General features: G+C 39.2%; 1 protein-coding gene across 4 annotated transcripts in view; it reads right to left on the bottom strand.

Annotated features, from left to right (window-relative positions):
- The window catches only part of LOC131216921 (protein ENHANCED DISEASE RESISTANCE 2-like), a 188,758-nt gene that overhangs the window by 161,409 nt on the left and 11,736 nt on the right, over positions 1 to 15,613 (bottom strand). For all 4 annotated transcript variants that reach the window (XM_058211538.1, XM_058211539.1, XM_058211537.1 and 1 more), the window contains exons 2-8: positions 12,149 to 12,223; positions 11,879 to 11,932; positions 11,550 to 11,615; positions 10,614 to 10,669; positions 10,420 to 10,499; positions 4,146 to 4,271; positions 519 to 553 (exon numbers count right to left, since the gene is read on the bottom strand). In XM_058211538.1, the coding sequence (XP_058067521.1) occupies positions 519 to 553; positions 4,146 to 4,271; positions 10,420 to 10,499; positions 10,614 to 10,669; positions 11,550 to 11,615; positions 11,879 to 11,932; positions 12,149 to 12,223 (492 nt within the window). The remainder of the gene's footprint in view (positions 1 to 518; positions 554 to 4,145; positions 4,272 to 10,419; positions 10,500 to 10,613; positions 10,670 to 11,549; positions 11,616 to 11,878; positions 11,933 to 12,148; positions 12,224 to 15,613) is intronic.

Below are 15,613 nucleotides of genomic sequence, written 5' to 3'. Positions count from 1 at the left end.
TTCTCTTCTAACCCAATATATCATGAGCGCCACTATACATATTGAAGTTAACTGTCATTTTATAAGAGAGCATATTGCTTCGCAAGAGGCCTCTACTCCTGTCAAATCCAAAGAACAGCTCGTAGAAATATTTACAAAGGTTGTTCCAAAGTCTCAGTTGCATTTGATAATTGGCAAAGCTGGGATAACTGATATCTATGCTCCAACTTGATGGGGAGAGATAAGAGAGAAGTTTCTCTTTTTCTATCTCATTGTATTGTGTATTTACTTTTTCCCTTACTTTAGTGCTTTAAGGACAGGTTATGTAATTATGCACTCTATACAAATACGAAATTCCTCTTATCAAACGTACTTTTTGCTCTCTAAAAGCCTTTTTTCCCTCTTACAACACCTATATCATCAAAGTTTTCGCATGGTAAGTTTTCCAAAACCTTATAAAATAAATATCGTATAAAAGATGCAAAGCCTATCATATAGCAAGAAGGCATGAAACCAAATGAAATAAAAAGAATGGATACCTTTGCGCTAGCCACATCTTCAAATATTCTAATACCTAAAACACACAATGCAAGATCATTTAGAAGGCAAACACCATTTTCAAAGAAAATATTAGAAAAATATATGTCATTTTGAAAGCTAGGAGTTTTATAGAAACAAATCCGCACTTGATCTAGCATATTGAAGGCATCTTATCTTGTCATGAAAATGACCACATGTTTGGGATGGGCGGATTTTTTCCAAGATATAAATTGTAAAACACCATAAAATTATAAATATGAAAAATGTCTATTAAATTTTTTGGGCTATGCAAACATCAATATCATTCTAAAGGTTGGAATACAATATAGTAGAGGCATCATCTCTCCAATAACAAAAGAAAATAACAAAATTTATTGCAAGACCATATACATTTTCAACTCCAGTGAAGAGCCTAGCCAAAGCAAGAACAAACCCAAATTAATTCTATGGAAAAACTTAGTTGCATCCCAGTCAAAATATAGGAGCTTACACCTGCTGCATGCTAACTTAGCATGCAGTGGTAATCCGTCACCTGTCTCAGACATCCAAGCCATGCAAATGGTGGGGCCCCCATGCATGAAGATCACCTAGCAGGCTAGCACAAATATCAGGTGGTCCGCTCATCTGGTAGGCCACAAAATCGAAATCAATAGACAACCAATGTCTGACTGAATTTACAAGCATGTCCCACCTAATTAATGGATTGATCTGATTTTCAAGACAGGCGATCTTCATGGTGTGGCCCACCTTTTGCATCTCTGGGTATTTGGAAATGGGAATTTTACCACAAAATTACTCAGGAATTCGAATTTTACAAAATAGTGACTCCAAGGAATTAAAAATGCAGTGGAGTGACTTCCAATGGCAGAAATTACAAAATTGCCCCATTTGTTTTTTCTTTCTTTAAAAAAGTGATGGAGTCAAAAATTGTGGGGTCATGTGCATGTATGACATCAAACCTGTAGCAACCCTTTTTTTTGTAAAACTATATATAATAAAAACACACGCACGCCCCACATGCACACCACACACTCACACACCCTACGCACTCAAGCATGCACGCCACTCCCTTATATTTAGGGTTTCCAAAACCTTTTTTAAAATAACAAAAACGAAAGAAAAGAAAATGGGGGAAACGTGAGAGGGAGAGGGAGAGAGAGAGAGGGAAGAAGTGGAGAAGTATTCTTTTTTTGTGTGTGAGTATATCTCCTCATTTTCCTTTCAAACTCTATTATCTCAATTTTTTTTTCAAATTTTATTGCATTGAAATATATGTATAGATTTCCAGATGGTGATACATCTATCATCTCGCATTTTTTCAGATTTCTTTTCGTTGTAACACATGCACAGATTTTCAGATTTGAAATATATTTGTGATCAAGCATTTTTTTCGAATTTCTTTTCGTAGTAACACATGTACAGATTTTCAGATTTGCAATATATTTGTGATCATGCATTTTTCCAGATTTCTTTTTATTGTAACAAGTACAGATTTTCAGATTTGTGATACCTCTGGTTATCATATGTATTTCCCAAGATGTTATTTTGTTTTTGATAGATATTTGTACGGTTTTTTCCAGATTCATGATGGTTGGAAAATGTTTGTGGATTTTTAGATTGTAGTGGTGAATTTTTTTTGGAATGTGGCTGTGAATTATTGTTAGTTCACAAAAAAGTGTGATATTGGAAATAATGCTTTGAAGAAAAATTATGTGAAATTAATTTTTTGTAGAATTATGAATTGTATTTGGAATGCCAGAAAATAGGTAGGGCGATTGAGTCCCTTGGGTTGAAAGCCCTAAAGCATAAATAGGTAGAGCGATTAAGTCCCTTGGGTTGAAAGTCCATAAAGCATAAATTGGTGGGGTGATTGAGCCCCTTGGTTGAAAATCCAAGAACCCCAATTAGTAACATTTGGAACCTCTATTGATCAAGGTGAGGTGGGTGCAATAGCCCACTTATACAGGCTGAGTGGTATAGTAGCCTAACCAGCTAGCATACAAATGGTCACCTATTGATCGAGGCCGGGTGGGTGCAACAAACTTATGCAAGCCGGGAGGGTTTGAGAGAGTGTTGGCTAGCTAGTGTAAAATGACCCTGGTGTTCAAAAGTTTAATTGTACTAATTATCGTGATTGCCTTATGTACAAAATGTATCAATTATTTGTGATATTTTTTATATAAAAAAATGCACTAATTTTAATGATAGTTAAACGTTTATGCCATACATGTAGCCTTCCAATGATATTTTATTAAATGATGATTATTCGGAACAAGCATGTTTTTATTTTAAAACTTGCATTGAGATAAACTCGTTGAGCTTTCGCGCTCACTTTTGTTGTTGATGTTGTCTTTTAAGAACAGGATCTCAGCGGAACATTTGAGGATCGTTTGTTGATGCTCCATAGATACTTGGTTTATTTAATTCGTTTTTTATATTGCAAGAGAGTTGTAACCAAGTTTATTAATTATTTCTAGATGATGATAATTTTATATATTGGACAAAGTAGATGCTCCTCTTTATTTAAAATACATATATTTTTTCTTTATGGATGCTAGCAATTGAATTCTTAATTAGTCGAAATGTGGAAGTTGACTAAAGAACCAAGTTGCGACCCAGGGTGTGGGATCTGGGTCGAGCAAATCTGGGTACTAGATTTGGGGCATGACAAAACCCGTCCAATAGATGAATCCTATCACAAAGGTTAGATGAATGAAATTCTAGTGGATCCAACCAGAAAGTGGAACACACCATATAAAATAACATACGCTGCCCAAAAACATCCAAATTCACATATAGCCTATTTAACAATTCAATCAACCAATCTTTTGTTCAAGTGATCTTCATGGTGGGTGCAATGTCAAATGAGTTGGATGTCATACACATACCACGTGGGCCCCACAGTCTCAACTTTATCACCTTTTAAAGAATAAGAAATATGGGGGAAATCTAATGATTTCATTCCCTAAGAATCACTACCTAATAAATTCAATTCATGGAGTCATTATTTGGTAAACTCTGAATTTTAGAGAAATTTTGCTGTAAAAAATCCCTTTGGAAAGTTTACTTCTAAAATTAAATAGCAATAATATGAAATTCTTGAGAATTTAAACAATAATGGGTCATAGAACAACATTTCAACATAACTAGGAGTAATTGTTCCAGCTGGCCCGTCCAGGATGAAGGAATCACAACCAACATGTGGCAGATTTGAATGACCATAACATGGGAGTATAGCATTAAAAGTCCATAAACATCAAGTTTCATGCAAGCATGCCAAACAAGACCACAGCAACATGAACTAAATGTTATCAGAATGTTTTGCCAGGCCAGTATTCAGCTACTTGCGCATCCATGCCTCTATACCACAGTTTAGAACATTTGAAAGCGGAATAGTGACAAAATATTGGAAGAAGTATCCAAGACAGTTCATGCACAGCTTTACATATGATGTTCCTGTAGCATAATGTAATCTTTCATATAATAAAAATCCATGCTCACTGCCTTTTATTTATTACCTTTTATGTCATTCATTACAGAGAACAACAGTAATGAATAGATAGTGTTGTGAAGCAAAATGATATGGAAAAAGAAAAATCACCAGCAATAGAAATGAAAAATAATACCATTTACGGTAAGGATACATTTCCATTCATGTGCTTCATTGCCATCTATAACATCCCCTTCCAAATGTTCAACTGATCGGGCATTACTTCCTAAATCAGAAGACTGGCGCAGAAGTTTCTCCGGACCTATAAACTCAGAGAAGTTCACAACTAGGACCATCAGATACTCTTCAAGATGCAAAGCATGTATGTCAATGCTGAGAATTAAAAGGGCTTGTAGTTTTATGAGTATGCAAATGGGCATAGCTACTGAACCACGTTATATACCCACCACAAAGAATGCATGTATGTGCATGGGCACTTGAATCATCTTTGTAATTCATAGGGTTTTTCTCTGTACAGCTGCCTACCATTTGGTCTATAGACAATTCATAACCTACTTTTAAAATATTTCCAAAAACCCACTAAAGCCTTTCATAGTTAGTCATATAAACGCTCACCGTCAGGTAGCCATACCATGGTTAAACCCATGGTAAATGCAACCCAACCTAACCCTCCTCTCCTTCTCTGCCCTCTCGCCCCTCTCTATCCTTCCAACGTGTAACATGTGTGAGGCATCTTAGCCATGTGGCACTCGGGTCCCGCCATAAAGATCAGCTAGCTTGAAAATCAAGTCAGTTCATACATTAATCAAGCCATGCCAAGTGAAATCAATGGATGGCCAAAGATATGACCCAGCATATAGAAGTGGCCCACCTAATGAACCAACTAGCCTGACCTTGGGACCAAGTGATCAATGTTTTGGAGCCCACATTTTGCACGGCTTGGATGCCCAACACTGGCTGGAAGAAAGATGCATCATGCAAAGTCAGGAATGAATGTATAAAATTTATCTGATCATCCACATTGGTAGAACGAAATTGGGGAAGAAATTTGAGAAGAAAAGACACTGTGTCCCTCCTCCCACTGCCCCTTTTATAAGGAATTATTTGACGCTCCAGCTGCATGCGACGCTTGATACAGAGGAGCTCAGAAATTGTATACGAGGCATAAATAAATTCAAATTGAACCGAGTAAATTGTGGAACTTTTACTGTCACTTAAGTCAACGTCTCAAAATCAGATTCATTGAGCAATCCTAACGTTTGGGTCATGGACACTTGCATGCTGAAATAGGACCATTGGAAACTTTTCATTTTGAACCGTCCAATAATTGTCCACCGATCCAGCAGTCTGATAATCAAATGAGCATAACTACAACCCATGATTTGGGCAGTTTAATTTGAACTATTTGTATTCCAAGTACACAATGCCTAATTAATTTGTAAGTTCCTGCGTGTCATCCATCACGCTCTAACAGAGTATCTATCTCTCTTTTTCTATTTTATTTTTACCCATTACTTTGCTGGGAAAAGACAAATGGCCTACCATATCACTACCATTTGTGACCTGTCATAAATCCACCACACATGGCGGGCCCTACCGTTGATCAAAATAATTCACGGTTATGTTTACCCACCAGATGAATGAAACTAAAGGGCAATTTCTCTTGGTTTAAACTGTTGGTACAGCAGAAGATAGTGTGGCCTATCCATGTGCGGCACAACAAATGAATGGCTTTTGATATTTGGTGGGGACGGGCATCAAGGCCAAGAGGGCCAAAGGGCCCACTATTAAGAAGGGTTGAATAAGTGGAAAATCTCACTTGAGGAGCTGTCATTACTCCATGTGAGACCACATGACATGCCATGTCGCTGCTATTTTCACGCCCTCCATTTGGGGAGGGGGGAGGGATAGTCACCACAAGACAAAAAAAAAAAAAAGAACAAGGTTCAAAGAAAGGGTATGATGATAAAAGAAACAAAAGATAATGATGACCGGGAAAAAAAAAACACTCTACATGACCATATATTTTCCTTACTTTCAGTCACACTGAACGTAGAAAGATAGAACCAAAACAGATTGTAGAAGGGGTTCAGACATACTTTGAATGTAGATCTGTTATTGTTGCAAAAAAAAAAAAAAAAATGCATGACAACGGGGGCTTTCACTACCACGGACTTTTCTTGGATAGAGAGCGTGGGGCTTCCTGGAGAGAGAAGCCTGAGCGAAGAGCATTTACTACCACTACGGTCTCACCCCTTGTTTTGCTATTTCCGATTATAGGTGGGTGCCAAGGCTACAGTTATCATAAATGACCCATTCGCAAAATGGTTTGACAATACATGTAAAGGAATCTGACCATTCAACTCGTCTAGCCATTTTGGATGTGGCATCATACTATGTTGATCATACAATTTGAACCACTAGATGGTGGCTACCAATTGATGGATTAAAATAAAATACACAGAGTTGGAATTGAATGGGCTAAGGTGCTAATGCGGGGGGCATTTTCACGTCAGGCTCGAGTGGGGTTGCCTGTGGGATGCAGGGACACACTTGGGGTGGACGGCCCGTGTGAGGCGAGCCCCACCCGTAAGAGGCGGGTGGTTCGTGTGATGCGGTACCCATGTGATTTTGGGGCCCACAAGGGGGGGTCGGCCAAGGTCCTAACCCATGAGATATGGGGCCTAGACTATGACATAAAGGGATTGATTCGCCATGCTCTAACAGTTCGAGCTTTTAGAGCAAGTGGTTAATTGTCCTGCATCAAATTGGTATTAGGGTGGGAGGTCTCGTGTTCGAGACTCCTCACCAAGGGTGATTAATGCAGGGGCATTTTCACACTGGGCTCGAGTGGGGTTGCCTAAGGAATGCAGGGGCATACTCGGAGTGGGCGGCCCGTGTGAGGCGAGTGGCTCGTGTGAGGCGAGCCCCACCCGTGAGAGGCGGGTGGCTCATGTGTGGCAGTACCTATATAATTTTGGGGCCCACAAGGGGGGTTCGGCCGAGGTCCTAACCCATGAGATGTGGGGCCTGAGCTATGAGATAAAGGTATTGATTCGCCATGTTCTAACAATTCGAGCTTTTAGAGCAAGTGGTTAATTGTCCTGCATCAAGTGCTCCCTCAGAAGCACACCAAGCATGTCTGGAAGATCAAGAACCCCCTAGGTTCCAACCCGGATGGAATTTTGAAAAGAATTTCTCCGACTAAAGCAGCCCTTAACTGGCAAGCAGAAAATGTTGTACACCAGAACCACGCTCTCCAAAAACTCTTAGAAAACCAACAAAAGCTCTACGAAGAAACAAAGTCTGGCCACCACAAACTGACAGATATGGTTCAAACTAGAATGCAAAGGGTTGAAGAAGAATTGCTCCACATAGCCACCACTGTTAAGGATTTTTCCATGGCCAGCCAATTGCTCACCCAGAAGGAAGCAGAAAAGAAATACCTTCAGAATCAGCTTCATAGCATCCAACAAACCAAGGAATCCCAACCTTCTTTCCTTTTTGCCTCCCTCTCAGGCCTCTTCCCTTCGGCGTCACCATCTTATACCCCCCAATATCAACCACAACCCGTTTTTTCTCCTGCTCTACAACACGCCCCCTTCAAAGACACCCTTCCTCCGTTTCTCCAGACTGCCCTTAAGAGAACAACAGCGACCCTCACAACCATCTGCTCCAGCAGCACGTCCCCAACCGAGATCTACCCATCCCTCTTCCAACCCGTTTAAAAAACCTTACCCTCCTGTTGAATTCCTAGCCAAATCCAGCACAGCTTCGTCAAAGCTTTCCCCTTCCATTCTTCCCAATGAAAACCCCAATCCTATATCATCATTCCTCCGGTCGGTCTCCCTGAATCCCATACTTACACCACCCCTTCAACCATCCCATGAAGCTCTTTCTTCAGATATACTTTCTGCTTCTTCTGAGGATTTAGAAGATCTTCTTTTAGAGTTCCCACGCTTTCTTATGCATGGCAGCACGATGCACCACCCGTCTAATGATGATGAAGCATATTTTGAAGTTGCAGCTCCCAGCCCACCTCAACAGTAGGGTGTGCCAGAACGAGAACAGTACTCGGAGACAGTCGACCGCAAGAAGATTTTCATTATTGATGACATACCACCACATCAGTGGCAATCCCAGTAAGTTGACATGTACACATGGTGCTCTGCAGAAATGCATGCACCCAACGCCACCATTCCCCACACAATCCAAGAATTTGTGGATAGATTCAATGGTCAACTAAGGGAATGGTGGACAAGCCTTGGTGAATATCGCCAACTCCAGGCTCTTCAGCTCCCCTCATTTGAGGCATTCATGGCTCTGCTTTACATTGAGTTCATTAGATCAGTTGACGCCAAGTTGCCAACCAAGAAATGGCCCGAGAAGAATTTCTGAAGATGAAGGTCGACTCATTTAAAAAGAAAGACTTGGACAAACATTAAGATAAGATGTCCAAACGGTTTTATATCATCAATGGCATCGATGATGTAAGCCTGAAACAAGCCTACCTCAATTCCTTGCCTGATCCGCAAGGAAACAAGGCTCAGAAGCTTGTCTTTGTAAAAGGCTACAAATTAGAATAAGTCTCTTTGGGTCTTCTTCACCAACTTGGCCTTTAGGCCATCGAGAAGCTTTGTAATCAATATAAATTCAGAAAGAATGTAGAACAACTAGGAAAACGGCTTGGATCCTCATGTAACAAACCAGACCTTTCCATCAATGCAAGGATCCCCGTAGCTGTGATTTTTTGTTTTTTTCTTCACACACGCACTCACCCCACACACACCCCCGCACTCACACCACAATGGGTACTTGAACCCATGACCTTGTGTTGAAACTCTTGTGAGTCTACCACTGAGGCATGAGGGAGGGAGCAGCTGTGATTGTAATCACACTAAAAAGAAGAAACCTCACAAGAGATTCCATGGGAAGGTCTCTTCCCAGGACAGGCATTCCAGTCGCCGGAAAAAAAAAATGGCGCTTCTTCCGAAGGAAAAAATTCAAGGAAAAGACATCAAATACATGCTATATACGTGGCAAAATGACCAAAGTCTACCGGCCCTGCCCCCAAAGACACAAGAGAAAGAACATAGCCTTCCTCCAAAAGTCCACTGCCCTTGCAGACACAAACTTTTGAAGCATAGAGTCAGTGTTCTCACTCAATGATGAATATCATCCTAATTCTATCCTAGCCATTGAACATGGCTATGACAGTTCAGGTGACTATTCGGATGAGCATCATGATACCTATGGAATTGACAATTCTCAAAATGGAGTGGATGGTCTAGATCGTATCACTACCATTTGGCATCTCTGGGAGGCCCACCGCAATGTCTTTTGTGGCATCCATTCCGTCCATCAGTTTCGCCAACTCGCAGAAGGGCAACTACTCCAAAATTAGCAAGAACGCACACTCAGGTGGGCCACCCCACAGGAAACAGTGGGGGATGGAAACACCCACCAGTGATACCTTTTTGGCGCCCACAGCGATGTCTTTTATGACATCCACTCCATCCATCAGTTTTGCCAAGTCGTGGAAGGGCAACCGCCCAAAAATCAGCGAAAACACAACACTCAGGCAGGCCACCCATAGGAAACAGTGGGGTTGGAAACGCCCACTGTTGATACCTTTTTTGCGCCCACCGCAATGTCCTTGTGAAATCCACTGAGTCCATCGGTTTCGCCAACTCGCAGAAAGGCAAGAACCTAAAAAATAGTCAAAATGTACACTCAGGTGGGCAACACCAAAAGAAAGCGAGGGATGAAAATGTCAACCGTTGTTCGATCCTACTGTTTCCTCCGGTGTGACCCACCTGAATTTTGAATCTGCCTGGTTTTTGGCCTGACGTCCTGCCTCGGACTACTGAAACTAATGGATAGCTTGGATGTCAGCAAGAGTACCAGTTGGCCCAACCGAACCTTGCATGCCCAACGAATCTTACATGACATCACGTAATGAGGTAAAACCATAGATATTGTATAAGAACATGGATAAATGAGACTTTTTACGAGTTAATGGCACATTTTGTTAGCTATCCGTGAGTTAAAGTCAATGGAGGCAGTTTTTCGACCATATTTGGAACTTAAGCAGGTTTCTTTAAATAGGCTCTAAATTGTCTAAAAGACCAAAAGGCAGACGGCTGTACGGGGAAAAAGAAACCCTAATTTATATATGCATATAGAAGGGCGTTTTTAGTACGAACACTATCATGCTGAAGAATTGTAACAGATGAGAGCGAGTATAACTAGTTAATGTGGTGTTCTTCCATAGAATAATCTCTTCTATAGAACAGAGATGTTAAACCACACCAGGAAGTCCAAGTAATTGATTGGAATATAGAGCGCAATAAAAGTATGAAATAATAGAGAAGGTCATTTTGAAAGTCGGGAAAATAGTTTCTGAAGGGCTTCCCAGATATTAGTCAAAAGATCATTGTGGCATTCACCTTTTCCAATTCTTACGAGCTTCTTCAAACCATCAGCAGTATATGGCCTCAACCGCGGACGATGTCCTTCCAAATTGATCCTTCAAGGAAAAAACAGCTGAATGAGACTGAAGTGATATATGATTGGTGGCAAATTACAGTTTTGCAGAAAATAAATAAGCCATATATTGTGCATTTTTAATAATTATGCATACTCATTCTCAGTGTTTATTTTGGCTCGGCCACTTCCTCTCCAAAGATCATAAGCAGCCTGCTCATAATACAGTGAACCAATTAATGGAAGTTCTTAGGAAATCCTAAGGATTAAAAAAAAAAAAAAAAAAAAAAGATGCATCAAAAGTGAACTTGTGTCAGCACGATTTCCATCAAAGATACACATTCAACATTTATAATAGCAAGTTAAAAAAACCACATGGATCATCACCATCATCGTTGTATTTCATAGCCTTGTACCTGGCTACCAGCTAGTTGGGGTTGGCTTGCAAACAACTTGTGTGTGACTTTCTCAAGGAGGCATTGAGAATCTGAAATAAGTGACCTTTGTGTCATTTCCTCTTCCTCTTTAGCAAGATTTTCAGCCACTTTATTCACCTCCCCAATACATGGGAGAATGAGATCTTTAAATTCAACACCAAAACCTGGATTTTGGGAATGGTGAAAGGTCTCCGTTTGTCCAGCTTCACCAACGATGCCAATTAATATCATTACTAGAATCACCTTCGACAATCAAATACCCTTTAAATGAGAATTAGAAGATGCATAGGGTTTCAGCTGCTGCCTAAACTTCATTAGAAATTTAGAACCTATTAGGCCTGAAAGACCAAAAGGCACCATTTGACATGGATTTTGGCTCACAAATGATTTTGTGACATTACAATCTGAATACCTATAGAAGTTTCAAGCATCCTCTCACATATGGATTCTCATAACAAAACCAATTTCCAGGTAGACCTGGCTTATCAAATAAAAATCACAAAGGTCCTAGTTATTGTAGGAGTTCTCTCAAGAATAACATGGTTTTTACTGTAGATATAAAATATCAAAGCATATCTATACAAAGAAAATTGAAAATGGTCTTCTAAACAACACCCTCTTCTAATGGCTATCTTCTTTTGTCTGAAGACCTGTACCTGTTGTCTTGCTTGATCAAATGCTTCCACCCATTTCCGTGCTTCTGCAGCCGTAGCACATGCAATCTAGCAAATGAAGAATGACACACTGAATTATTAAAAATTAAACATTTGTAGTAGATATTTAACAAAGGCCCCCTAGTTTCTCCCCCTAGTTTTTCTTCTTTTTTAAAAAAATTTAAAATAATAATAATAATAAAAATAAATAAATAAAAAGGAGGAAAAAGAGGACTGTACCGCAATGCACATTATAGATTGCATAATCAACATAATATGAACATCCTTCCCAACACTTTCTAGTTAATAGAAACAACTAAAATATCACTTACTTCTCCTTTCTTTGTGTCATCCAACCGATTGGAAAATCTCAGTACGAACACATCCTAAGCAAAAAAGAAAAGGAAAACTTGTGAACTATCTCCTCAAGAAAAATAGTTAATGCTCCAGATTATAAAGAGAAAAAAATGATAAAGGACCAAATTCCTACCTAGCGATATGCCGAATAAAGCTCATAAACAACCAACTATATTAGAAACAATAGAACGTTTCAGACACTTTTATCATCTAATATGATGTGGAAAACATGGTTTGGACATTACCCCATGATTGACCTTCCTACGTCCTAGCTCCTCCACCATGAGAGTATTGCTCACAACGCCTTTCCTGATGGGTTTCTGTAACAAGAAAGTTTTGCAGCTGTATGAATTTATATATATTAAAATCAAAATTGAAACACTATCTATGCTCTCCAAGGCATAATTTTAACAAAACAATACATAAGAAGATGCACATGTTGTGGGTCTTAACAGTAGAAGATGAACTAGAATAGTAAATGATAGAAGGCAGTAATTCATTTATGGAAAGGCTCGGTGTGTCATCTACTAGCTTCTATTGACAACCAAATCCACCCATATATCCGTGGCATAACATGTGTGACGCATTTATTGCTATTTATTTTCCTCCCTCTCTAGCTGATATGTTTGATCCAAACTTAGAAGAATAAAATCATGCTCCTACTTAATCTCACCCATTGTTGTCAAATGCAACCGCATATGCGCATACTATGGATTGAATCGCATATGCCATCATGGCATATGCAATCTTGGCAAGTATGCCATGGCATACTTTTATATGCAACCAAAATGTTGCATATTTCCCAACTGTCAGAAATATGACCATTGGGAGCAATTTATTTTTTATTTTTTATGTTTCAATTTGAGGCACTTTTGCCTATAAATAGGTACTTGTATCCCCTCCATTTTCACTATTCTTTACTCTAAAGCTGTAAATCTCTCACTCTTTCTCTCTTACACCTCATTCTCTCTTACTTTAATCTCTCTTCAACTATTTCAAGTATTTTAATTTTTTATATTTTGTAAGTTGTGCTTGTTTTTTGTCAATTGTATTTGTAAATTAAGTTGTAAGTTGTAACATGTTTCAAGTTATCCATTTATTAATAAAATTTCTATGTTCGAGGTTTTTTTTTTTTTTTTTTTTTTTTTTTTTGAAGAGTGTCCCCACCTCTTTTTCTGAAGTGAGACTAATCCCTGCAGATACACGCAATCACCCACAACCATGTGTATCGGGTAAAGCCAAGGAGGGGAATCGAACCCTCACCTGTAGGGAGCAAACCTATGGTGAAGACCATTCACCCAAACCTATGTTCGAAGTTTTTAATAATTAATTCTCTCTTAATATTACCTGTTGATTGTTTTGTTAAAATTTATGTAAATATAATATAAGAAATTAAATATATAACTTAATAAACACTCAAACTACAATGAAATACGTAAAATAACACAATCCAATCATGTGTACTAATTAGGCAAGTTTTCCCTAATTTTTTAGAATTTTTTTCCCTTTTTTCAACAAAAATATATATATATATACTATGGCATGTGTGATTATGCGATCGCAAATGCGAACAGCATATGTTGATCGCATATGATCGCATATACAATTTGACAACATTGATCTCACCTTCACTCTTGGTTCCTATGGTGTTTATACTTCCTAACATTTTAAAGTAGTCACTTCCCTGCTCTCAGTCTCACTCCAGCTTTGTGCAACTTAGTGCGGTCCTTCATGTACATTACAAATTTATTTTGTTATTCTTGCTAGTTCTTCAAGGGTATATTATTTCAATTCTTTCTTACCCTCCATTTGTTGATGTAGGAAAGTGTGCACATGGGTGTCGGGATTTTACGTATATGAAGTCTAATTTATAAGAGTGTGTGCACGCGTGTGCTTTGGTACTCCCTCAAGACATGTTTCACTCGGGTTGATAAAATATCATTAGGGTGTGAGACGAGAGATTATTTTGTACACAATAATTTGTTATAAGATCTCTGTCTCCTTTTACTCCTCACCATGTGATTAATTACATGGTATTAGAGAATTAAGTGGATCCCAACCACTTCCCCTTTCCAACGAGGTTTGGGCAAATGGTCTTCACCGTAGGTTTGCTCCCTATAGGTGAGGGTTCGATTCCCCTCCTTGGCTTTACCCGATACACGTGGTTGTGGGTGATTGCATGTATCCGCAGAGATTAGTCTCACATCAAAAAAAGAAGTGGGGACACCTGTGTCTTCAAAAAAAAAAAAAAAAACGTTTCTTTTCCTTCATTTTCCTTTCTAACCACCCTTTCTTTCTTTTCCTTTTCCTTTTGTTTCCACCATCCACCAAGCAATAAGATATTGTAGAGAAGGATTCCTCGCCAACTGCTACAAGGTAACCACAATACTGCTACAGTAGCGCACTCTACTCTCCTACGGTTCATTAGTCACTTCTCTTATTTATCACAAGTTTTCCTGCCATTGTAACTATTTGCTTTGTTAGTCCATTTGATATAACTTATTTTCAGCACTAATCACTGAAATTTGATATTTTCAGTGATTTTTAAAGATTCAGATCATATGGCAAATCCAACTTCTTAAGTGCTTAAATTAATTTTCACTGAAAATATGGGACTTAGCTTCCCTCCCTTCACTTAATGTTGAAGGCTAAATGCTGAAATTGGTGGTGCACTAAAATTTCTTTTCACTTTTGACTTAAAATATCCCTAAATTTATTTCAAAATCACAATTCAGTACTTTAGGTTTTCAAAATTCATTTTTCAGTTTATCAAACGGCACCAACCTTGGCATTCAAGAAATGAAGAAAACAAGAAAATGTTTGTTGCTTTGTACTCCGAACTGCAAATTCATTTAAACTTCGATGCCCCACTACCTCTTCTTTCTTTCCCTCCCTACTTTTTGCATTCTTATCCACATCAAAAGGTAAAGAGTAGAAGATGTCAGTTTAGCCCTCTCTCTGCAATGGATCAATTTGTGCTCTCCAAGGCAAGCGTGATTCCCAATACAACAGAGGCAAAATCCTTATGTTGTTGAAAGATGTCATAAACCTTCCAATCTGCACTGCTTGACCAGTCGAGGGACTGGCTCGACTAGTCAAAGGTCCCTTCGACTGGTCGAAGACAGTTTGACTCGAAGTCCAGCAACAAGGGATTTGGGATTTCCAGAACGCTCGACCAATCAAGGGGCAGGCTCGACTAGTCGAAGGGGTCCTTCGACCAGTCGAAGCCCTGGCTTGACTAGTTGAGGGTTACGCAGATGGTGTGCGGTTTGTGCGCAGACTGCATAAATTTGAGGCGGTTTGTAGGGAGGTGCGTAAGTGGGGTTTCCCTATCTATAAATAGGAATCCCTATGGCCATTCTCAGGCATGCTAAGGATTTCTAAAGGGGTTCTAAGGGTTCCTAAAAGGGTTTTAGGGTTATTAAAGAATGTAGCAAGGGTGAGATTCGAGGTTGTTCGAATCAGATAAGTCTTTTTCTCTTTGTAGTTTCTATTTTCATAGTGAAGATCTGTCGCTTTGTACCATGGTTTTTTCCCGAAAGGGTTTTCCACATTAAATCTTTGTGTTCTCTTGTGATTGCTTTGTGTCATTGGATTGTTATCCTAAAGCCATATCTGTGTGATTCCACAGCACAAATCCCAACAAGTATTAGAAATATCATTGGGGCACAAATCTGAATCTGCAGGATTAGCAATAATGGGAAGCACTA

This window comes from Magnolia sinica, chromosome 10, assembly GCF_029962835.1.
Source record: "Magnolia sinica isolate HGM2019 chromosome 10, MsV1, whole genome shotgun sequence".
In the NCBI taxonomy this organism is placed as follows: domain Eukaryota; kingdom Viridiplantae; phylum Streptophyta; class Magnoliopsida; order Magnoliales; family Magnoliaceae; genus Magnolia; species Magnolia sinica.
Note: the sequence above shows the minus strand (reverse complement) of the source record. Positions and strands in the feature narration are given on the sequence as shown.